Consider the following 24,965-nt stretch of genomic DNA (forward strand, 5'->3'; position numbering starts at 1 on the left):
TCTGAACTACTTATGCGAGCTCATACTGCTGAGAGGTTTAATCACTACAATGCATCATATTCTATCTGTTGATCACATTGTTTGTGTGTTCAATCTGAGTCTGCTGAGTCGCCTGCAGCTGCCAGAAGGAGCAGAATTAGGATTTCAGTAGAGAACCTGAGTAAATGTGCTTAACTTATTCCCACCACACTCCCCAGCCGGTTTCTCCCACTGAGTTCAGATGGTATCCCTGCCTGCACAGCTCTGATGAGATGGAGACAGTGCTGCTGCTCAGCTGAGGCGTCCTCCGTTTTTAGCGCGTTACATTCAAAATAAAATGACGTGTACTGTAGTGTGCGCCAATGATCAGCGGAGGGGGGCGTCTCCAACTATTTTGTTACAAACACGAATCCGGAGTAAGGAGTCTTTTTCCTGGGTATGTAACAGCTGCTTAAACTAAATTATATTAACAAGATTGCCGCTTTAACAAGCGAACCGTGTTTGTGTTGCGTGTGAAAGCGTTCGGTGGCCAGCGGCGCCTTTTGTGCGCGTAAAATGAACCGGAGGGGGCTTTTTAATGGTCGCAAACGTCTACAGAATAGGCAGAAACATAACGTGGTGGATGGCCAAATCTGCAGGACGTCATTTTGTCGGCTAGTAAACAATCTCCCTCCGGGCTGTGCGCTGGTGATCGGAGGCATCCCGCTGTCTGGAAGTCGAAACATTTCGTCTGCAGCGTTGTGTGAGCATGTAACGCCAGCGGATCTGTAGGGAGGGGGGAGGGAGTTGTTGTGGTGAGGCAGGTTAGACATTTTACTCCGGACTATTGAAGTAAACAAAGAATATGATTTGTTAAACGCGCGGTTGTCCTCTCTGCGGGGAAAATGGGGCTGCTCGGCTGCGTGTTTGGAGACGAGGGGGGGACGCGGGGAATGGCGAGGCTCCGCCGCGCCGATGTTCCCATAAAGCGACGCCGTAGTTCCCGTTTCGTTTGACTTTGGCATTGTTTAGTAAGGGCAACTGGATCGGCTCCCGCCGCCGACAAAAAAATAATAAAATAAAAAAAATAGATGCAGCAGGGTTCAGCCGTCTAGGCCCGACTTCTTCACCGTGCCCCGCCAGCGCTCATGCAACGCGTCAATTACCGGATGATGCGTTTTAGTGCCGTGGACCTTTTGTTTGGAGAGTGCAGCCCCGCACACGTCGACCGACGCTGGCTGCGCGGGGCCGGCGGATCCTCTCCTCAGCCCGCACTGCGTTGTCTTTGCATGCTTCTGCACAAAACTCGAAAAAGACACACTTGAGCTGTCGACAAACAACCGTGTATTGCATCAACACCAGCTCTCAGTCTGGATGATGTATTTTGCAAAGAGGCACGCGATTATGTGGGGGAAAACCAGTCGGGGTAGTGGAGTACTATGTGTGTGTGTGTGTGTGTGTGTGTGTGTGCGCTGCAGCCTACGTCCGCTGCTGAATCCTCCACCCGGGCTGGAAGGAGGAATCCCGGGCTGGTGTAGCAGCTCCGCCTGTCGTGGGCGAGGGTTTATTTTGGAAGTTCCACCTTTTTGGGATTTGTAATGATGGTTGCATACAACGATTGGCTGAGGTGTCCTCAAAGGGGAGGGGCCAGAGCGCAAAGGCAGACTCCCTCCTACAAAGTCACGTGTCTGCAGACTCCAGGAAGTAGATAGCTCAGCAGATCTGATCCATGTAATAGGCAGGGTGTCAAACTCTGCATCGTAAAAAAGAAAAACTTCCATCCTCCCCCAGTCGTTTTCATATCAACCCCACACTCTTGGGAGGATGTGCACAAGATTTAATAAGTTGTTCAAAATAGTCGAGTTAAGATTACACTATGTACTATGTAACTTTGGGGGCGAAATCTTAATGCATGAACAAACTCTTCTTTCAAAAACAAATCTACCTTAAAGGACAGCACAGTTTGATACTGTTTTACTTTGTTTATATGTGGCAGACCCTGCCACCTTTCTAGCTCTAACGATGTTCTGGGGACTTTATTTTCCTCTGAGAACAGTTTGTTTGTTCAGTTATAGGGAAAAAAATATTTGAGTTTGTATTATTACCTCATTAATATTGTAAATATCAAAATTCAGAGTTTGAATTTCTCCTCCAAAACTACATAGTGGTCCTTTAATGCAACGTATTAGTATGGCAAAATGCTTTGTTGGAGTGTTGAAAGTCACTAGAAAGTGAATTTCTATACAGTATGCTATATGCATGTATTTAATATACACAAAGCTGGATCAACAACCAGACAAAGTTGACAACTGCCACTTAAGTGATAGTTCAGAAACACTATAGAGAAGCACTGTGTTAAAATATAGTTGTAATATCTGAATTACCATTTTTACTTTATTAAATTGTATTTCCTCAAATTGCCCCAGTAACAGTCATGCAGAAAACTTAGGGCTACGTGATATTTCAGTTTAAGAGTAACTGTTTTGGGGGTCTTTGTGCAGAATATCATGAAGCTGCCAAGTAATGTGCACATTGTACTTAATGGAAACTTGAAGGGAACTGGGCCCAGCAGTACATTTTTGTTGAAAGCTCTCCCATAATGTTACTTCAGACATGAAAATATAGGGAGACACAAAAAGCACAGTTGTGGATGGTTTTGCAAGTAGACAGTATTTATTCAGTATTCATTATTGAGTAAACAGAGATAAACAGATATGTATGTTAACAGCTTCTCTGTTAAAGTAGAACACAATGATAACAGATGCATGACTGCAATTATTAGCAGTCACTGCTGTCATTATATGTAAAAGGCTGGGGAAGAGGCACAAAGAGTACTTTTCCAATAAAGTTTTGATAAATTAATGATTCATACACTGTTGCTCAACAAACACAATCCAACGTTTTTCTATCGTTATGACAGAAACACAAAAAAAGTCTCTCTCCAATATGTTTCAGTTGTGAAGAAATGTTGTTATGCAGGCATTACAGTCCTGGAATGTCAATTCTTCAACGCACTCACATTACACCACAATAACAGTTCACCAGTGTCCACACATACCGTGTTAGAAGCGGGACTCCTCTCTGCTGGCATTGTCGCGCTTCAACTCAAAATGGGCGTGCTTGGTTGCTGCGCGATGAAGCCTTGATTGACAGCTCGAATTTCCAATCCAGATCCGTCGCTCCGCCCTTCCGTGGGCCCTCTGAACTAACCGACAAATAGCAAATCGAATGGGCGGGGCTATATCTGAAAACCACGCCTCCCTCCACAGCTAACCGAACGGAGATTGTTTTCCTCGCTCGGGGGGAGATTTTCACTTTGCAGCCAACAGCCTGAATTGTTTATTTTAATTCGCACGCCACTGATAAGTTGCTTTTAGCACATACGTTACGTTGGTACCTTCCCCAGTCAGGAGTGTAGCGTATTACACACAGTTAACGGATTATCAAATCATCACTGGGATCTTCTGCTTGGTCTTTAGGAGAGGGGTGAGTTCAGCTGAATTCATTCAGCAAGCTAACACAGCTAGCTACCTACCTGCCGTTAGCAGACGTTTTAAGTAAACCGCACGGGAAATCGACGTGTCTTTGCATGGCAGTCACTCGTAACTAGACCTGATACGGGTACTCTAATAAATCGATAGCTAATGCATGCTTCATAAAGCCTGTTTCTGCCACAGCGAACCACATCGCTAATGGTTAGCTGCATGTGCTTCCCTGCTAGCCCCGGACGGTGCTCGGTGTCGGGCTACTCATGTTGTTTACATTAGCTAGCAGCTAACTGGCAGCTCACAGCCCCTGACGACAGAACAAGTTCTCGGCGTGTATAATAGAAAAAAAAACGTATTGGTATACTTTAAAAATGGGTGTCCATTCAGACGGCTGGCAAGTCAGCTACTTTTCATGCTTACCTGCTTGAAATGGAGTGTAATTTGCAGCACTCCTGCGCCACGCTCTAAATGGCGGGCGTGGGGTGAAAGCGTCGTGCTGTAACTCGAGGTCGGTGCTTGCGTTGCCAGGCCATAAAGGGGATGGTGAATCGCTGTTGTCGGCTAACGGCTGTTAACGTGTAGCAGACATCACCGTATTTGCCTGTATTGCGTGGCCATAATGTTACTACACAAAGTGAAGTTGAGCTATCTATAGATACTGCAGCCTCGCTTTCTTTGGCGGAGGATTTTGTTGGTGAACGGCTCGGTAGTGCTCCGCTGTCGGAACACCGAGCGACACTAGCACACGGGCACTTCAGTTTTGACAGCCGTCGTGCCACTTTTTTGCCAGATATTTTGGTTTGAAACGTCATTTATTCTCCCTCTCGACGAGTTTCGAGCTTTGTTTTTCCATTCATTCAGACGATTAGGAGTTGTTGCTGTCTTGAGGAAGTTGTGAATGGCAGACCGACTCCCACGTTCCCACAGCACCTGTTTGTTGCATCGGTGACGTAGGCTGTCTGTATTTCATTGGCTACGGAGACAGCGAGTTTTACATTGAGAACATGTTAACATTCAGATGCATCAAGATGTGCCTCGCGTTGACTCATCGCATCACCTCACTGACGTTATTAGAAAGGCATAGATACACAAAGATGGCAGCGTTTTTTACAGTAGTGCAGAGCAGCATTGTGCAGGATGCCCCCATTCTGTTTCCTATAAACTCCCAAACTTTTTTTAGAAGGATGTACACAAGAGATTTTCTAAATTATGTTGTTCAGAATAGTCGAGATAAGATTCAACTTTAAATATGCACTATGGGGATTTTAACCAGAAGACAGATCTTCATGGACTGATTATGTTGTTTTATGCCCCAATAAACAAACTCTCTTTGTTATCATGACTGAATAAACAAACTGACCTTAAAGGACCGCTTTATTTTGTTAATATTTGGCGGACCCTGCCACCTTTGTAGCTTCAAACAGTGTCCTGGGAACCTTATTCTCCCCAGAGGGAAGCTTGTTTATTCAGATATGAAAAAAATATAAGGAATATTAATAATTAGAGTTCATATTATTACCTAAATATTCAAATTTCAGTTTGAATTCCTTCTCCAAACCATCGCAGTGCCCCTTTAAGCATAACAAAAATCTTGTGAATGAAAAAACTGAACGAGGTAGGGTTGCAGCTATATATTGCCTTCAGTATGCGTCATATAGATGGAAAGGAAATTGATAACTAATATACCTTGTACATTGAAATATGACATTGAATTCTATCATATTTGGGCATTTTCTCAACCCAAAAATCAATCTTTTTTATTCTTTTAAGAGCTATTGTAACTAATAGTAATAATAATAATTAATCTCATGCTGTTGCAATCCTATAACCAGGAGGGTGAAATGTATGAAAGGCAACAATCCCATCTCTGTTTGTCCGCCTTACTTTTAGCACATTAAATTGAACATTATTTCCCAAAGAAAGACATTAGTCACACAAAAATTAACAAAATAAAACTGCAGAGACTGTACTGATAAAAACAAGAATGTACATGGTTGTGCTCTGTCTCGTATATTGCCTCTCCAATCTGTTTGTACACACAAGTGCCTCAATTTTCGCAGTAGAGCCCAACTGATATAGTTAAAGTCTTTAATTCCAGCAAAGGTCCCTGGTTCAGTGCATTGATGTCATTTTGGACAATAAACTTTATTGTTAAACTGTAAAATATCCTGACTTTGTCACATATCTTTATCAGAAGTTAACAAGATAACCACATTATAGGTGTAATGCAAAAAAATGTGCATATCGGCCCATTTATTGACATCGGAATTTTTTGGTTTTTCAATTAAGTATCTGCAACTCCAAAAATTGAGAATCGGCCAGGCTCTGTTCCACACTGAGACATCAGCACGTTCATCTAAAACTGTGATCAAACAAGGCTTCCATCAGTATCTTACCCTGCGTAGTTACCAAAAGAGAAATAACATCCATACGTATAGCACAGACTGAAACTGACATGCGCTATCAGAGGTTAGTGAGTCAATATAAGCAGTTGACCTCTGTAAACCCTCTGGCGCCTTTGTGCCGCTAAAAGCATTAGATGTTTCATTGGCTATATGGTCAGAACGCATGTATGATTTTCCTCCTACGCCAAACAACAGAAGTGGATAGCTGGCACTGTTTGTATCCATAAATTCACAGCTGAGGGGAAAGAAATTATTGCCATATGTTCCCCAGCAAATTATTGAATGAAATCAGGAGAATGATTTAATGTTTTCTGATAACTTGACAAAGATCTGCCAGTGTGAAATAAGGTCCATATGCTCTGTATCCCCAGGTCTCTCAGCTCTTACGAGTATGAGTTCATAATGAAGCGGCGACTGGAGGATCAGGAAACGGTTTTTGCGTCCCAGCAGCGGCGCCTCGCTGGCAACGCCGAGGCTTTCCAGCATCGTGTCCTGGCCCCTGCTCCAGCCCCAGCTGTGTATGAGGCCGTGTCTGACAACATGCAGCCCACAGCAGGCGTCCAGTACTCCGTCCCCCAGGGATACCAGGTAAGCTCCGCTTGTCCTCAAAGCTCACTGTGTTTTGGAGTTGAAACTAGATCAAACACAGCAGTTTAAAATCACCTGTCGCCCGTAACTCAGGCTGTCATTTTAACACCTGTCCGTTTTTTTCTTTCTGTGAGCCATCTTTACGCTCAACGTATGGGGTTAAATGGTTCTTTCTTTTATGACACGATCATACTGCTAGCTATCAGATCTCTCTCTTCTACAGTATTATACAACACACCATTGTGTCTGCTTTCCCAGGTACCCACTGTGGCCCAGAACAGTGGCGGTCATGGGCATGCTCCAAGCCCAGCCGTCCATGGTGGGTCCCACCACCACAGCCCCGCAGTCCAGTCCCATGGGCCCTCAGTGATGTCAGGGCATAGCCATACAGCTGCTCCTCAAGCCTCTGCACAAGGCCAGCAGTTCCAGAGGCTCAAGGTTAGTCAGCCCATTTTATTTTGGCAGGTTCTTACTGTTTTTCCGTCCCTCGTAAAAACCTGCAAAGTCAAGCAGTTTTCATGCCAAAGAAGTTAGTGAAATTATATACAGATACTATTAGAGGTTTTAGGCAAATTTATGTATTTTACGACCCTTGGATGTTTAGTTGATTTATCAGTTGCTGTTAGTTTGAACAAATGTTCTGGTTAGTTGATCCTAATCACAAGAAAATCAGCTTCAGTAGTATCTAGCCATGCATGGTCTTTTATATCAGAATCAGGACTCCAAATATCGAAAAGGAAAACCGATTAACAGATTGATGAAATTGACTTTCCCCTTCTCTGTCCCAAAGGTGGAAGATGCTTTGTCCTACTTGGACCAAGTGAAACTGCAGTTTGGCAACCAGCCTCAGGTCTACAATGACTTTCTGGATATAATGAAAGAGTTTAAGTCTCAGAGGTGAGGCCACTGTTTGATTTTACTTTAGAATACTGTTAGCAATTAGAGTGCACACCCAAAGTCATTTCTAGTTCAAAATGTGCATTTCATGAGTTCTTGCCCTTTCAGTCATACTTTGTACAATGATCACGGCACAACTAACTTGCACAGTACAGTACTGATTATAATAATACTAAAAATGAAATGATTTGCAACTTGCAGTCAGACTTTATTTGCAAGATACAATGTTATTTTAACCACAATGATTCCTAAGTCCTAAGGTTTAGAGCAGTCCTTTAATAGTAGGAAAAAAAATAGTAGTCATATTTTCGCTGTCCATGTTTGCAGAGGCTGAACGTCTGTTATCTTTGTCACAGATGGCAGCCAAAAGTTGGCATTTGTTCAAAACTATTAAGTTCAAAGGGAGCGAGCTGCTCTTGCTTTGGTAAAACTGTTAATGACACACAATGCCGGCAGCTTTTGAATGCACTCTGAGTCACATCCCTGATATAGCAGAATGACGGTTCATACGAGACAGATGCCAAAAATCATACTAAATTATAAACAGATATCTATTTATTCATACATTTATTTATTCTTAACCTGATGTTAAGAATCTTACCTGAAGTAAATGCATCCACAATCCACAATCCCATCTAAATACATGAAAATTCCAGAGTCTAAACGTTTAGCTGCATAAATGGTCCCACAGTAACTAACATACGCATCCTGATTGATTCAAACTATTTATTTGAGCTTTGTTGGACTGCAATATTGGTTTGCTGTGATCATTTGTGTTTTCACTTACATGTATCAGGTGCTGATAAAGTTTGACACAGTGCAATAGCAACGTTTAGATACAACAGTGCTTCGACAATGTACAGTGGGCTTAACTGAACCTTCTGTCCTTCAGCAACAAAACTTCACAGACTGACAAACTAACAAATCAGGCTGATAGTAATCATTCATGTTGTTGCAGCAGTAATGAAAGGGCTTGTTTGGTTTTGTTTTTTTATGCAAATTACCAATTTGTCTAACAGGAGGACAGCATGGAAGATTTTAATTTACTCTGTTTCTGTTTTCCCAGTATTGATACACCAGGGGTCATCAGCAGAGTGTCACAGCTCTTCAAAGGTCACCCCGACCTCATCATGGGCTTCAACACTTTCCTGCCGCCTGGCTACAAGATCGAGGTCCAGACCAATGATCTGGTCAACGTGACCACGCCTGGTCAGATCCACCACATCACCCCGCATGGCATTTCAGTCCAGAATATCCCCATAACTGGAGCAGCTACCCAACATCCGGCCCAGCTACCGCCTGCTGCAATCACCACTGCTCCGCCCCTTCTGACGCAGCCCACGCCTGCCAAGATGAGCAAGGTGAGTAATCAGACTGAGAATGCCAGCAGAGTTATACCAACAAACAAAAAACTTTTGCCTTAGAACCCCCTCAAACCTACAATGCTGTGGTCTTTCACAGCCTCCTCAGCCCCAGGCACTGACACCAAGCAGTCAGAGCAATCCGTCCATCCCTGCGCACACCTCTCCCCGCTCCCCGCCCATGCAGCTCCACCCGCCACTCAGCGGAACCCCCACTGGGCCACCAATTCAGAATAACCAGCCTGTGGAGTTCAACCACGCCATCAACTATGTCAACAAGATCAAGAACCGCTTCCAGGGCCAGCCCGACATCTACAAAGCCTTCCTGGAGATCCTCCACACGTACCAGGTCTGTAGCTGCAGCTCTCTCTAAAATTCAGCTCGAACCCAGCTAAAGTGACTTAAGGAGACATGGTGTCGGCTGTGTGGTGTGTGATGTGGATGGTCAGAGGACAGGGTGGGGACTACCTGACCGCTGCTCAGTGTAGCATTGACAGAGCTTGCAGTCCAAGTTACTGAAGCCACTGAAGAAGAATAAGTGTTATTTTTCCACCACTTTCTATCAGGCGTGCTAATGCGAACACCAAGGCAAAGACCGGTCAGCCAGTCTTCTGCTATTCGTATTTGGCCCGTTAGCTGATACATGAAACAGACGTCTGTTTTGTCACGGAAATTAACTTTCAAATACGAGCAGAGAAAAACAAGCTTTTATTAATGGAAAAATCTCCTGTATTAACACAGATGCCAACAAGAAATGATGTGAAAGTGTTGACCTTCAGTAACATAACCATGGCCAAATTGACTTTGATTACTGTATTACATCTGATATTTATTCAAGGTTTCATCCCTGCAGTTGACAATCAAATGTGTTCTTCCACTACAGAAGGAGCAGCGTAACGCTAAAGAGGCAGGTGGGAACTACACACCCGCTCTAACGGAGCAGGAGGTGTACGCTCAGGTGGCGAGACTCTTCAAGAACCAAGAGGACCTCCTGTCAGAGTTTGGACAATTTCTCCCTGACGCCAACAGTTCAGTGGTAAGTCATGATGTAAAGTGGATCCTTTCCTTGCTTTAGTGCAAGTACGGAATAACAGAGTTGCTTTAAGTTGCATTTTTAAATAAAATTCTCGTAACTTCTCAAGATCTGCTAGAATAATGCCACTGTTCCTGTGATCCGAAGGTGACTATAGCGTGTTCAAATATGTTGTTTTGATCACTGTCATCTATAGCTGTTAAGTAAAACCACTGCAGAGAAGGCAGAGTCTGTAAGAAACGACCACGGCGGCACCGCCAAAAAGCTGCAGCTCAACAACAAACAGAGGCCCAATCAAAACGGCTGCCAGATCCGCCGTCATCCAACTCCAGGGTCCGCACCACCTGTCAAGGTACAAACATGCATCTCTTTCCTTCATATTTCTTTGTTTTGTGACTGCCACTGCTGGGTTGTTTTTTAAGTTTTTGTACCCGTGTCTTCTCTTTTCTGTTTTGGTATTGCTACAGAAGAAGCCCAAGTTACTGAATTTGAAAGACTCCTCAATGGCAGAGGCCAGCAAGCATGGAGTCGGGACAGAATCACTGTTCTTTGAGAAGGTGAGGTTATAGTTGTCTGCGTTTCATCTTTTTGCTTATGTGAGAAGCAGACAGTCAGTACATAAAAGGGTGTGAGCAAGACAGAGACTCATGCTTTAAGTTATATTATCAAGAATGCCCCAATAATGACAGTAATACTGTTGTAATATTGTTCTATAAAATATGTGTTCCTTTAAAGAACATAAGAAGTCGACGTGAAAATATTGAAATAGTTAAGATTGACTTTTAATTGTCTAAAGATGCTGAGAAATGCTGAACTACTTTGGTAATTTTATGTAGCTCCAGATTCCCCACTCAGCTCCATCACCTACTGTCCCATTTACCTTTATTTCTCACCACAGGTGCGCAAAGCCTTGCGAAGTGCAGAGGCCTACGACAACTTCTTGCGATGTCTATTCATCTTTAATCAGGAGGTGATCTCCAGGGCCGAACTCGTGCAGCTGGTGCTGCCCTTTTTAGGGTGAGTGCTCAGTCATCTCACCTGGCAAATGACCTAAGTGTTGATTTTCTTCTTCACAGTACAGTGTATATTTCATACATATGACTATCACTTAATTATGTTATACAGAAAATTCCCTGAGCTGTTCAACTGGTTTAAAAACTTCCTGGGATATCGGGAAATGTCCCACATTGAAACATACCCCAAGGAACGGGCCACCGAAGGCATCGCCATGGAGATTGATTATGCTTCCTGTAAGAGGCTAGGCTCCAGTTACAGAGCTCTGCCCAAAAGCTACCAACAACCCAAGTGCACTGGCAGAACTCCACTTTGTAAAGAGGTAAGATTTGGAATGATGTGAGAGAAACTAAACTTAAGAGAAGATATCAAAAGGATTTAAAATCATTTGTGTGCAATCAGTGAAGTTTTTGTATAAACTCTATGATTAATTGTGTGGTTACTGAAACTGACAAACATATACATGGGAATGCTTCATGCAGCACAGATGAGATATACTATAAAGAAAAAAAAAATTGTATTGGGGCACATCCTGAGACGGATGTTACGTGAGAATGATAGTTGGAGTAGAATACTTGTTGAATCATTTTATTCTATCAATAAGTGCATTAAACTACCAGCAATCGTTTCTCACATTGATAAGTGTGTGGAACTTAAAGATGACAGTGTTTTTTCCCTGTGATGTCCAGGTCTTAAATGACACCTGGGTCTCCTTCCCCTCCTGGTCTGAGGACTCCACCTTTGTCAGCTCGAAGAAGACTCAGTACGAGGAACATATCTACAGGTGTGAGGATGAACGCTTTGAGGTGAGAAGGAAGATTAAAGATTTACGATTTGTCTGTTAAAATTAATTTATTTCAATAGATTTTGCATTTTCCTCTCCTCCTGCTTTTTGTAATGAAGTCAGTAAGTGGTGAGCTGCAAACTGTAGATAAGGTTATTAAAAAATCACATTATGAGCTTTTTGATTATAATTATAGGCTGTGCACATACAGCAGTGGATATTAAAACAGCTATGTTTTCTTGCCTACAGTTGGATGTAGTGCTGGAGACCAACCTGGCTACCATCAGAGTGCTCGAGGCGGTACAGCGGAAGTTGTCCCGCATGTCTGCAGAGGAGCAGGCCAAATTCCGTTTGGACAACACGCTGGGTGGCTCCTCGGAAGTTGTGCACCGCAAGGCCATCCAGAGGATATACGGAGACAAGGCGCCCGACATCATCGATGGCCTGAAGAAAAACCCTGCTGTTTCTGTCCCCATCGTGTTAAAGAGGTCGGTCATGTTGTCATCTGTTACCTCTCACGTGTTTATTTCCTTAAAATTTGCTGATATATGAGGGTTTCGGGTTTGATCATGTAGTTTTAATAGCGTGGCAAAGAATCCGTAAGGTGCACATAAGCTAAAACACAACTGTGTTTACAGAGTGCAGTTAATGTGTGCACACCAGCTTCTTTTGGGCCCAAACTGAGGTTATGAGCCACAGCTTATAAACCCACTAATCCACACAGGGGAGGAAAAGCCAATATCATGGTGGAGTGGTGGTTTTAAAAATGGCTCCTGAGATTTAAATGTGCTTTTATAGACTACATTCTCCATTTCTACAAAAGGATTTGTAAACAAGCCAGTTTTTCAGTTTGGTTCTTCTGCCTCAAATGCATCAAATTGCAGCAGATGGCTGTGTTTTGTTTTATTGTGTTGTGCACTTAACCTGATTTTGTTTTCTAACCAGGTTAAAGACCAAGGAGGAAGAGTGGCGGGAAGCCCAACGAGGCTTCAACAAGATCTGGAGGGAGCAGAACGAGAAGTATTACCTCAAGTCTCTTGACCATCAAGGCATCAACTTCAAACAGAATGACACCAAAGTGCTTCGATCCAAGTCGCTGCTGAATGAAATTGAAAGCATTTATGATGAGGTAAGTGTCTTTCTTCTACACCTTAGTAAACTGCCAGCATTAACATGAAATATGGAATAAACAGGAACTGTAGAACCACACCCTCCATTTCTGTGCTTCAAAACGCTGACTTTGAATTGTTCTTGCTCTGCAGCGCCAGGAGCAGGCCTCCGAGGAGAATGCCATTCCACCCACAGGCCCCCACCTAACGCTTTCATATGAGGACAGCCAGATCCTTGAGGACGCTGCAGCGCTCATCATCCACCACGTCAAGCGGCAGACCAGCATTCAGAAGGAGGACAAATACAAGATCAAGCAGATCATCTACCACTTCATCCCCGACATGTTGTTCTCTCAGCGGGGCGAGCTCTCCGATGTGGAAGAGGAGGAGGAGGAAGAGGAGATGGATCTGGAGGACGGCGCTTCCAAAAAACACAACGGCGTCCCCGGCAGCGGTAGCCCCTCCAAGTCCAAGCTTCTGTTCAGCAACACGGCGGCGCAGAAGCTGCGTGGCTGCGACGATGCATACAACCTCTTCTACGTCAACAACAACTGGTACATCTTCCTGCGGCTTCACCAGACGTTGTGCTCTCGTCTGCTGCGGCTGTACGGCCAGGCAGAGCGGCAGATCGAGGAGGAGGGCAGAGAACGAGACTGGGAGAGGGAGGTCCTGGGAATGAAGAAGGAGAAGAACGATAATCCAGCCATCCAGCTGAGACTGAAGGAGCCCAGTGAGTTAAACAAGATCCACTCGCATGCGTTTTCTATGTTGTTAATTAACCAGACTGTATTTTGATGTGTATCTCATTGAGGATGGGACTGTTTCCATTGACTGTAAGGCCAAATTCCTGCTCTCTGACATATGAACTTTTTCATATAGAAAAGTATTTTTTTAAATGTTTGTAGCAGAGTCTGTCTAAAGACTGTTTGCTAGCTGATCATTAAAGCGTTATGCTTTCAAGATCAGAAATACACTTATATTTATGGATGGAGCATAAAACTTTTGTTTCCTTTGAGGGTTGGTCCACATTCCTGCCTCCTCACAGATGGCTCAAATTAAATAATGTTTGTAGCAGGGTCGTAACAAAGTCTTGAAAGTAAGGAATATAGTTGAATTTGAAAATAAGCCTTCAAAAACTGCTAGATCATCTACACAGTTGTTCATGTAAACCAAAAATCTTTTAATATTGAAATTTGATATTCCAATTGTCATACTGCTTTATCTCCAAATAATCATGATCAAAATGAGAACTTCAACTTAATATGAGCTACTGGTGAAACAATTAAAATTTTGCTATATAAATTCATCATAACCATTTAGATGTAGTTATAAAAGTTTCAAGAGTACCTGGAAAGTGCTTAAAAACTCCCTGAATTTTACTCTTAAAAAGCTCTTAGAACTCTGTTGTAGCTGATTGCAATGGACAGTATAACAGAACATATCAAAATGCCTCCAGTGCCTATTTTATGTGCCGATCCATTCATCCTGTCTGATGTTTGATCATCTTTCCTCTTTCTAGTGGACATTGAGGTGGAAGATTACTACTCAGCCTTCTTGGAGATGGTGAGGAACCTGCTGGATGGAAACATGGAGGCCTCTCAGTACGAGGACTCGCTGAGGGAAATGTTCACCATTCACGCTTACACCGCCTTCACCATGGACAAACTCATCCAAAGCATCGTACGGCAGGTGAGCATCTGTTCTGTTCGCTCACACACCTTCAGCTTTCCGGCAGTCATATTAAGCCTTCGCTCGTACAGTGATTCAGTAATTCTGACAATTTTAGATAATTGTTTTCCACTCTATCACAATTCTTTCTCTCCATCCAGCTTCAGCACATTGTGAGTGATGAGATCTGCGTCCGGGTAACGGACCTCTACCTCTCAGAGAGCACAAACGGCGCCAGTGGAGGAACCATGTCCACCCAGACTTCGCGGAGCTCTGCAGAGGCCATTTACCAGCGGAAAGCCGAGCAGCTCATGTCTGATGAGAACTGCTTCAAGGTAGGGCCAGGCGATATCGGCAAAAAATTTAATTGAATAAATCTTAATTTATTTGAATTTTTTTCAAAAACCTTTCTTGTTTTTCACCCAAAAAAATAAGACGAGACCAAAGCATAATTAAATGAGGGTCTTCTATATCCAAAAAATTAATGAGACCATGTCAGCAAGAGCAGCAACTCTTATTAAGCAAGATATGGAAATGTATATGCTGCAGAGAGAAACATCCCACCCTTACCGACTGAGACAATTCTGTTCTCGGGTGTGTTCACAACCAATACATCTTCTCGACGCATCTCCACTTTCTAACAAATAATGAGTGAAATGGAAGCAGTGCTGTGAACAGGAGAGAAAGCTGCACTTACCAGAGTCAGATCCTTTTCCTCATCCATAAAGAGACTAAAAGTGTTCAAATCAGCCTTGTATTGTGCTTTCTGCAATGTGTAGAGTAGCCACCTGTCACCCTCAAGCAAAAAAAAACACCTGATCGCATCATTCAATAATATCCAGTTTCGTGAAGAAGAAGAAATTATTATTTTGAAAACAATTTCAGTTGTTGTCAGATATGAACTTTACTCAAGAGGAAAGTGAAGTAAGAGCTGTTCCACAAAATACATGTTTGCCAACTTATTTTTACATTTGGAAGAATAATGAGTCAAATAACGGTAAAAGAGGGCAACAAAAGATCCTGGATTCAAATGGGATTTTCACCCTCTGAACCCTGAGGACGTCCTTGCTTTTTAAATCTTTCTCACAATGAATTATTTGTTGTCTGTCTGTCACTTTGTCAGGTGATGTTTGTGAGGAACAGAGGGCAGGTTCAGCTCACAGTGGAGCTGCTCGACACGGAGGAGGAGAACTCAGACGAGCCGATGGAGGCAGAGGTAAGAATCTGTTAAACCCACACAAATAATGTAATTGCGAAAGTTTTGGGTGTGGGGAGTTTGGATGAACGCCTGAAAATAACTTGAATTCAAGTCACAGAAATAAATACAAGACATCAGCCCTTTTCAGTGTCTTAATAAAACCATTCAAAAAAGTTTATTAAAATTTTTGGTGATGAATTTAATAGTTAGGTGACTAATTGATTAATCTTTGCAACTCTACCAATAAGAGGGTCCACTGTTCCACCTGGAGTGGAAGTACTAGTAAGGTCGATGGTGCATTCGTGTGATGTCAGAGTAATTGGAAATATTAGTTTCTGACTCAAGTCAGAACAACAATTCGGAAACTTTTGGTACACAACTTTGTGATTTTGACATCATATACGCGGGAACATGGCAAAAACCATTTTTTGGTTGGCTGATGGTTTAAAACCTGTAATTAATCAAGGGTGTGATTCTTCGGGATAAATCCGGATTTTCCGACCTGAAAATGAGGCTCTCGTAAATCATGCAAATCCGTTTTTTTTATTTTTTGTCTTCATGTCACTCTGCAAGTAGTCCATTCATTTGTCACGACAGAACTTCATTGAAAGAAGAGCTCCACCAAAGAGCCTGCAATCGTTGCAGAAGGTTATCTGATGTGTCAGTGTTTCTCCTATATGCATTCTGCTGCCTGATTTTCAGTGCTACCGCTGCAAGAAAAAAAAAGACATGATTTCTGTATGTTTAATAACACGGGCGAATGGCGAATTTAAGTTGCACCCTAAGTTATCTTGAAATTGATTATTATTGTCATTACTGCTATTTGTTTAATTTCTACAAGTCACCGTTTAAGTTGAGTGACTGAAGTCCTCGTCATCCTATTCAAAGGCTGCAACAGGCGGACCGGGGTGAAGTTTCTGGTTGGATATTCAGCGGATATTCACTCGGGTCCAGCCGAGACTTTACTGAGGTTCACCCAGCGTCAGCAGCAGGAGGACGGTCAGCTCACGTCCCAGAGCCTCGCTGAATGACTGGAGACTGATTTAGGGACCTTCATTGAATTATTTAGCATAAATATATTAATACAAAATAATTGCATTTTTTTTCCAATCTCCCATGTTTTGTGACCCAGTGACTCCAATTCAGCAGCACATTGTATTCGTAAAGTGGACGAATGAGACACAGCTATCGTTATTGTATTTTAGTGCTTCCTCTATTTTATATGAATATTAATATGCAGAAATTATATATTTTTTCTCAATAATTTTCATGTCAAGTGACCCACTGACTTCTGAAACAGATTCTGTTTCCATAAAAATCTATAATAATGAAGAAAATAATGGTAAAAAGTTATCTAATGCTCAAGAGGTTAACATATTTTCAAGCAGCAATGTCAGCTTCTACACTATTTTGTGTCATGTCTTAGTTTCTGATTCTGTAAATGAATTAAAAAAAAATAAAAAATCTCACCAGTAGTCACCATTTAAAGGGTTATTTTTCAAAATTTTCTTTTGAAGAGAGACATAGTGGAGCCGTGTATTTTCCTACTTTTTTGTACTTTGCAGATCACACCTATGAATTAATTCAAAAATTAAAGATGCATTTATTGCACACATGTAATATGTAATACAGTATTGGCTTGTTACCATGAGTTGCTGTCACATTGATAAACCTAGAGTAGCTAGAAAAGGTATTAATTAGCATCAACCATAATAAAAAGTCAGGCAAACCAATATTTTTTTGTGGTTTGAGTAAATTTACTAGTGCGGCAACAAGTCTGGGATAAAATCACTTGTATAAAATACAACACATTTCCAGAAGTCCGGAAAAACCTTTCAAACATCTGAAGAATCTATCATAAATTTTGCTTTTGAAATTGTTTTCTGTGTTCACAGCGTTGGTCTGATTACGTCGGTCGCTACTTAAACCCAGATTCCACCACACCTGAGCTGAGGGAGCATCTCGCCCAGAAGCCAGTTTTTCTTCCCAGGTGAGCTGTCACATTTGTTTTTCCTAATATGTGAATGTAATCCACTTCCTTTTGCTCAGAATAAACAGAGTAACGTTAATGGGCATGGTTTCTTTTAAGAGTATCTTGTTCAGTAAGCTTTCCGATTCTATATGATTCTGTTCTCTCACATCATGTTCATCTTTGCTCTTGTAACCAGAAATCTGAGACGGATCAGGAAGTACCAGAAGGGCCGAGAGCAGCTGGACAAGGAGGCCTGTGAGGGAGGCAAGAAATCCCTGGAAAAGGAGAAAATGGAGTGCATGTTCAAACTCAACTCGTACAAGATGGTCTACGTCTTTAAGTCTGAGGATTACATGTACCGACGCACTGCCCTGCTGCGAGCTCACCAGGTATTCACCGTCTTTTCCTTCTACTATTATCACCTGGCCTCCTAATGACATACTCTGCACTTTGCCAAAAAGATTTCTTGAATGTTGAGGTTATATCTCTGAGTGACTGAAGGTGTGAGATGGCCTTTGTTAAAACTTTCGCGCCGTATTTTGTTCTGCAGATTTGAAGATATGGAGAAGTAATTTTATATTTTTCGAACATGTCGGAAAAACCATAAATCAAAATCCAGTATTTGACTATAATTGATAGCGGTTCAGCAAGTTGTTCCACAGTTTGAAAAAACTAAACACTGACTGTCTTCAGTTCAGCCTGTTGGGTTTACTTAAAGTTGACAGGTGGGAACTACATGGATTGCCAAGAGATGGATGAGAAGATTTATGGCACTTTTATATCTGTTTGGAAAATATGTAGTTGGGACATTTGGCTGGTTAGCTTAGCTTAGCATACAGCCTGAAGACATGAGAAATGGCCATCTCTAGCTTCATCCAAACGTGGCCTTTTGGATGAAGCTAGAGATGAGCAAGTGACTTGGAACTGATTTTCAACAAGTAAACGATTTAAGCATATTCTTCCTTCAAGTTCAGTACAAACTGTTTATAGGACCAGTAGTCCTGTAGAGGGACCTAAAATACTGTCAGTTGAATGTTGTTGCTCCAAGTTACCACTGAGGGGAGCTCTAATGCAAAAAACTCAGAAAGCTTAGTGTATTTTATTATATACATGTATTTGTTTCCTTGGCAATTTGTTTTCTTGGAGTTAGATTCAGACAACTTAATTAAAGTTTGAACAGCTGGCCTCACACACACACACACACACACACACTAAAACATACAGTAACATGTAAACACAAGAATTGACGAGTGACAAATAAAAAAAGAATATAATGAAATTAAAAATGCCAAAATGTTTGGTGGAATAAAGGAATCTATCATAAACAGATTATGCTAATAGATAGTTTGACCTTTAATTAATATTAATACAATGATATTAGAAAACAGTTAAATCAATAAAAACATCTACAGAGAATTTAAAAGTGGGAGGATAAACATTGCTATCATATCTGTCTTGACCTAGTAGCCAGTTAGCTTAGCTTAGCTTAGCTTAGCTTGGCATGAAGACAGAAAACAAGGGGAAACACTTTCAGCTCTGTTCAAGATGTACAGATATGAGATAAACACATTTCTTTTCATCTAATTTTCAACAAAAAAGTGGTTTAAATGTGCAAACAATTCCTTTCAGTTCGGTACAAATCAGGGCTATTTAAGCCCTTTTCATGACACTAATAGCCACAAAGAGGGAAAGAACATAATGTTTAGGGCTTTCACTTGATGGGAGCTCTGATGCAAGAAGCTCAGACATTAGTCGTTGTCACTGATGATTCAGTTCACTGGTTTAGTTTGTGGATTCAGTGTGGATTCAAGATTTTTTCTTTCATGTATTAATCATCTCTAGTCAATTAAGAGTCACATAACACCCATGTGTTTTTCTTCAGTCACACGAGAGGGTGAGCACACGGCTGCACAACCGCTTCCAGGCCTGGGTGGATGAGTGGGTCAAGGAGCACGTCACCCGCGACATGAATGCCGAGACCAACAAGTGGCTGATGGGCGAAGGGCGAGACGGCCTATTACCCTGCACCACTAGCCGCCAGCCAGAAATCCTTCACTTCATGAACATCAACAAGTACCGAGTCAAATACGGCTCGCCCAGCAAGGCGCCGTAGCTGCAGAGAAACAAAAGAGAGAGACTGAATTCTGGGGGTGTTTGGTTTGAAGTCAAACAGGTCAGGAGTAGAGGTAGGGACGAGGGCTTATTAATGTGTTTTTAAGGCCGACATGGGAGCACAATTAAGCTAGCTACCGTGTCTGTTGCACCCGGGGCGGCAGGATTACTGATTTTACCAGCGTTTTTAGCTGGGCCCATTTTTTTCACAGGGCCTTCGGTGCCAAAACTTAGGAATCGTCATGATCCAGTCGTCGCAGACCTGAGCTCTTACCAGCACTCAGAGCCACTTCTCAAACTTCCCCGATCCTTTTTCGACAGAGCTTAGCGACGTAAACAGTGAGCCTGAAAGAGATAGAGTGGTGCTTTTTGTACTTTATCAATGACTGAGCTTCGGTTTAGCTTTTTGACTGACCATTTCGCCTGAAGCCATCAGAGTCAGAGCTCCATCAAGCGTACAGGGATTTCTTTACGATAGTGTTATTCTACCGAATCCATGGAGAACAGTATGGTGGACAAGTGCACTTATTCAGGAAGAGGAAAATGTCGTTTCAGAAGTTTTGTTTCCCAGATTTGAAGGTTTGGAGGGAGCACAACAAAAGTCTGAGAGATCTGGTTCAGACATTCCTGCGTTGAGGCCGAATCACAATTTACTTACCTGTCACTAGACGGAAAGAGGGTCACATTTCCTTTTTTTTAAAACACATGGCAGCATTATTAGAAACTGTGCCTGAGCCCTAAACAGTATTGTCGGGTTAACATCAAAAAGCACTGTTGCATTTATGTAAAAAAATAGAAAAGAAGAAGAAGAAGAAAAAAAACTAGCCTCACAACACTGTTTGGTCTCAGACTGTAAAATTGTATAGCTTGTGAATGTCAGATACTGACATGTATTCCAGTGTATGTGTTGTGTATATATATTATATATAGTTCTATTAACACAAATGATCCTCGCCGCCCTGGAAGTCAACCTTTTTAAACTGCCCTCTGCCAATACACCAGCTTGTACACACACACACACACACACACACACAATCACACACACACTCGTCTCATTCTGGGAGGACTGTCCACATGCCGCTCACATTGTAAATACACTGTATATAGTCTCAGACTTTTTATGACAGATCTGTGTTGTTGTGCTAGTAATACTTTCCAAGCTTACTGTGGACTTTAGTGATACATGGCTAAAGTTAGTATGTATATGAAAAAGACAAATGCAAGACCATTTATTACAGTTTTTACCAAAGGGAGTTGATTATAAAAATAGCTGTTTTCCCCCCTTTGTGTGTTCCTTTATGTCATTTCTTTTTCATTTCTGTAGTAAAAACATGTGGAAAAGTAGAAATGTATCCAGGTCTTTCAGTTTTTATATATGAAAAATAACATTTTTTTCTTTTCTTCTGAATGTGACATTTGGTCGGTAAAAACAAATCACTGCCCCCCTTTTTGACAGCCGACACCGTCCGTGGTGATGGTGGGACTCATTTCAAAGTTCAGTCTTCAACGGTCTCACCTCGTGATGCACGCTTCCCTCCCTGGATAGATTTCTGCTGCAAACATCACCCCACACACCATATTTTTGATAATGGAAAAAGTCACTCGAGCATGTCTTTAGTCCCTTTATTTAGACATTATTTAAAGTAATAATAAAAACGACATTTGTAGCCTACAGAGCCCTTTGTGGAGTTGTGTGCATTTTTTTGATATCTGTCTCATTCAGTCACTTTCTGTTCTGTTCGCCTGGCCGGAAAGAAACATTTTCTGTTTACCGCTTATCAAACTCACACAAAACACACAGATTAGCCTTGGTTTTCTTGTCAGATATAGTTCTTAAATTGTCTTTTGGGCTTCTCAAGACTACAAGAAGCAAATACACCATGTTCACATTCATTAGATCAGTCCAATCAGTAGTATATAGTGTGGAATATGTAGGGTGTCTGCATGTCCTTAAAAAGTTTTATTTTCAAAAAATATTAGCCAGTGAAAGTCATTAAAGGTCCAACTTGTGAGATGCTGTAGCTGATGGACTGATAGGGTTGGTGGGTGAGAGCGTCCACTAGCGTCTTTGATGAGTTGAGAATGAGACTCAGCAATCAACCAGCTTAAAAATTAGACCTTTAAACAGTCTTATAATTGGATTTTTATGGTCTTAATTGCCACAAACATTTACCCAAGGTCATAGTTGCTCCAGCATACATCAGACTAGATACTTCTGTGTACTTACTTGTACTGCTTCAATAAGAAACAGAGCATTTATCCAAAGAGAAAGATCTTACGAAGCATTAACTCGTAAGTGTCTGATACCTGTCAACACCCTGATATGTTCCAATCATAATCTGTCCATGCTGTTCGAGAAGTTACAGAACGCAAAAAAGTTTTTAACACAGTTTTTGACTTTCAGCTACCATAACACTTGACCAACACCAGCTCCAGTGTCTGGTCTGTACATGCACAGTTTATTCATTTCATTTTAAGCTGTTTTTGTGCAAAATCTCAGGAGCATTTTATGAAAACCTCACAGCTGTGATTCTGCCGTTGCTCTGGCAGTATATTTCAAACAGGCTGGTGAAGGTATTCAAAAGTCTCAATTGAAGTATTTGATTTATAGATTCAAGAAAAAGTTTTTGGATTTAAAAGACCTTAAATATCCAGGAGATGTCACACACCCATGAACTTAAAAAGGAATAGTTTCAACAGTGAGCACCATCAGACCTGTAGCTAAAAACAGTCACTACTGCAGCCACAGTCACTGGAGAGCTCATCTTCTCTAGTGTCGATTTTGGCCAGAATTTAAATGGATACATTTTTTTAACTGGTTAATTCAATCAACTATTTTCTGCCGCTTCTGCAGATCTGGGTCATAGTAATCAAATCGATTAAATGATTAGGAATTATTGTTGTATGCTGCTGGGAAGTACTGGACATTTTTTTATTTAATAATGAATTATTCTATGATGAACTGTTTTCCATTATAATTTTGCCCGTATGACCACTGCCCCCATCAAACGGTCTGATCCCTTTAAATCCAGCAGAGGGAGCCCTCATACAGTCCACCAACATGAAGCATCTTGAATGCACAGAATTTTACTGGATATTAAGCCTGCTTAAAGATGAATTAAAGGCACTCAAAGACTTGACTCCATTACAGCTTCACAGGTTATTAATTAGCCGATTAGCAACATTACAGTTTAAGATTAACCGGTTTCTTGCCTCCGAGATTATTGGATCAGTGCCAGTTTATATCACAGCAGAAGCAGTAAGCATCAGGAGTGATTGTACGTGTCTGTGTGCATGTATGAAAATGTGAAAGTATATAAAGGCAGGAACTCTCTCCCACCAGACATTCGCACTTCTGACACTGTCTCCATTTTCAAATCTCGCCTGATAACACACTTAATCCGAGTGGCTTACTCTGTATTAGACTAATCATATAAACACACTCTTGCCTATTCTTTTTTCCACTCTATTGCACTATTCTCACCCCGGAAGCTCAACCCTGCCTAACCCGGCCCGGTTGACTTCCCGTATGGTGAGGACTGCGGAATATGAATTCTGCGCAGTGCTCCTGGCACTGTGTGATTGCATCTTATTTATTTATTTATCCTCATTTGCACTGAATTGTCTCCCGTTTGTTGTACTGTTGTTCTTATGTGCGGTGTCCTTGAGTGCTTTGAAAGGCGCCTTTAAATAAAATGCATTATTATTAATTATTATTATTATTATTATTATTATTATTATTATTATAAGCGGGTGCTCACATGTGCCCAGCTGTGATTAGAGCAATCTGCAAGTGTGTTCGAAGAGGAGCCAGAAAGACAAATAGGTAAGTAAATAAATGATAGACAGTTAAAGTAATTTCATGAGGATTCCTGCTGTGATTTCAATCAGTGCTGACAGGCAAAAGTAGTTTATGAACAGTGTTACATGTCAGTCTGTGTCCTGCCTTTTTGCATGTGTGTGCCTGCTCTATGTTTTCCTGTTCTTGGTGCAGCACTGATCTCTAAGAAGTTCTCTGCAGCCAAATGTAAGTATAGCCCTCCAGTATATCGAGGCTTACATCGGCTCCACTCTGCAGCCGGTGATTTTTATAGATCACAATCTTCTTATCTCCCTTGCCTACAAAGGTGTCACAAAAAGGGGCGTGACGATTTTTACGTTTCATTCTGTATCCTGCACTTTTGCTTGTGTGGATGCGTGTGTGCCTTGTCTGTGTTTCCCTGTTCCAGGTGCAGCACTGACAGCTGGCAGAAGACACCTGGGAAGTTGTGGGCTGGGTCAGTTAAAAGGTAGTTTATTTAGTTAATCATTCTTAAATCAAAAAGGTTAAAAAAACAGGTGGTCCCCAATACTTCAGGAGGGCTTGAATGAAATCTTGATGAAATTTTAAGAAAACATTTGGAAAACGTACCACCCTCTTACTCCTTTTTTCATTTTCAAGTTCCTCTTAACTTTTACAGAGCAGCAATAGAAAGCATCCTGGCTGGAGACATCACAGTCTGGCATGGTTCATGCACGGCCCAGGACAGGAAGGCTCTACAGCGGGTGATTAAAACTGCCAGCAAAAATATTGGTGAAATGAGATGTCTGCGCAGATCCCAAAGGAAACTAAAAGACAACACCTACCTCAGCCACAGTCTGTTCACCCTGCTGCTGTCTGGGGAAAGATACAGAAGTATCCGCTGCCAAACCACCAGACTACAGAGCAGCTCTATCCTGCAGGCTGTGAGACTCCTCAATTTATTCTCTGCAGCCCCCATATCCCTGGTTGTGTAATCATATTTAAATGGATCCAGAATCTGACATCAAATATACTTTTTCAGGTTTTAATTGATTCTTAATTTATCTTGATTCAATCTAAGAGCTACAGGGAAGGAATCTCTTTGGCAGAGTTGTGTGAGATCCCCATCCGATGGAGTACAATCCCTCTATGATTCAAACACTGAATTCCACAGAAAATCTGGCCTTGCTCCAGCGGGCCTCTATGGGTGGTCACGCATACAGTACAATGAGGGCAGAGAGGAGACTGAGCATGTGCCAAACCCAAACTCCACCTGACTTACAGGACCTGCAGCTCTCAGCCCCTTAACAAAACACATCTACTCAGAGACACGCACCCTTTACCCACTTGGCTGTCGTGGTGCTGAGGCCCCTGACGAGGAGTGAGGCCGACACATGCCAGCAGAGCCCTCCATGCCTCCCACTGGCAGCACCAACAATGAGGTCCTCAAAGGCAGCACCGGCCGAGGGGGAGCAGAGGGGTTTTTTTTTTCTCCCCAAAGCTCTTCTGCATGATTTCTTCCTTGGAGTGCACACTCCTGAACTTTCAACAGCTTTCAGCTCCCTAATGTCGGCGCTTCCGCAACTTCTGACTCAGA

General features: G+C 42.0%; 1 protein-coding gene across 3 annotated transcripts; it reads left to right on the forward strand.

The window, feature by feature from the left end:
• The first annotated feature begins 304 nt into the window (after positions 1-304).
• sin3aa (SIN3 transcription regulator family member Aa) lies at positions 305-21,264 on the forward strand. Of its 3 annotated transcripts, none has more exons than XM_030424966.1 (21): positions 305-415; positions 6,223-6,439; positions 6,698-6,877; positions 7,230-7,336; positions 8,403-8,697; positions 8,798-9,046; positions 9,581-9,733; positions 9,927-10,082; positions 10,198-10,287; positions 10,629-10,747; positions 10,856-11,066; positions 11,434-11,550; positions 11,778-12,016; positions 12,474-12,657; positions 12,791-13,367; positions 14,157-14,326; positions 14,467-14,640; positions 15,429-15,521; positions 17,399-17,493; positions 17,672-17,864; positions 19,358-21,264. In XM_030424966.1, exons 1-21 carry the CDS (start codon positions 342-344, stop codon positions 19,586-19,588), a joined length of 3,924 nt encoding a protein of 1,307 aa, XP_030280826.1. In that variant the 5' UTR covers positions 305-341; the 3' UTR covers positions 19,589-21,264. The 3 variants fall into 3 exon arrangements, with proteins under 3 accessions (XP_030280826.1, XP_030280827.1, XP_030280828.1); XM_030424967.1 differs by having other exon boundaries at positions 10,201-10,287; XM_030424968.1 differs by lacking the exon at positions 305-415 and adding an exon at positions 3,164-3,444.
• The last annotated feature ends 3,701 nt before the right edge of the window (positions 21,265-24,965 follow it).

This window comes from Sparus aurata, chromosome 8, assembly GCF_900880675.1.
Source record: "Sparus aurata chromosome 8, fSpaAur1.1, whole genome shotgun sequence".
In the NCBI taxonomy this organism is placed as follows: domain Eukaryota; kingdom Metazoa; phylum Chordata; class Actinopteri; order Spariformes; family Sparidae; genus Sparus; species Sparus aurata.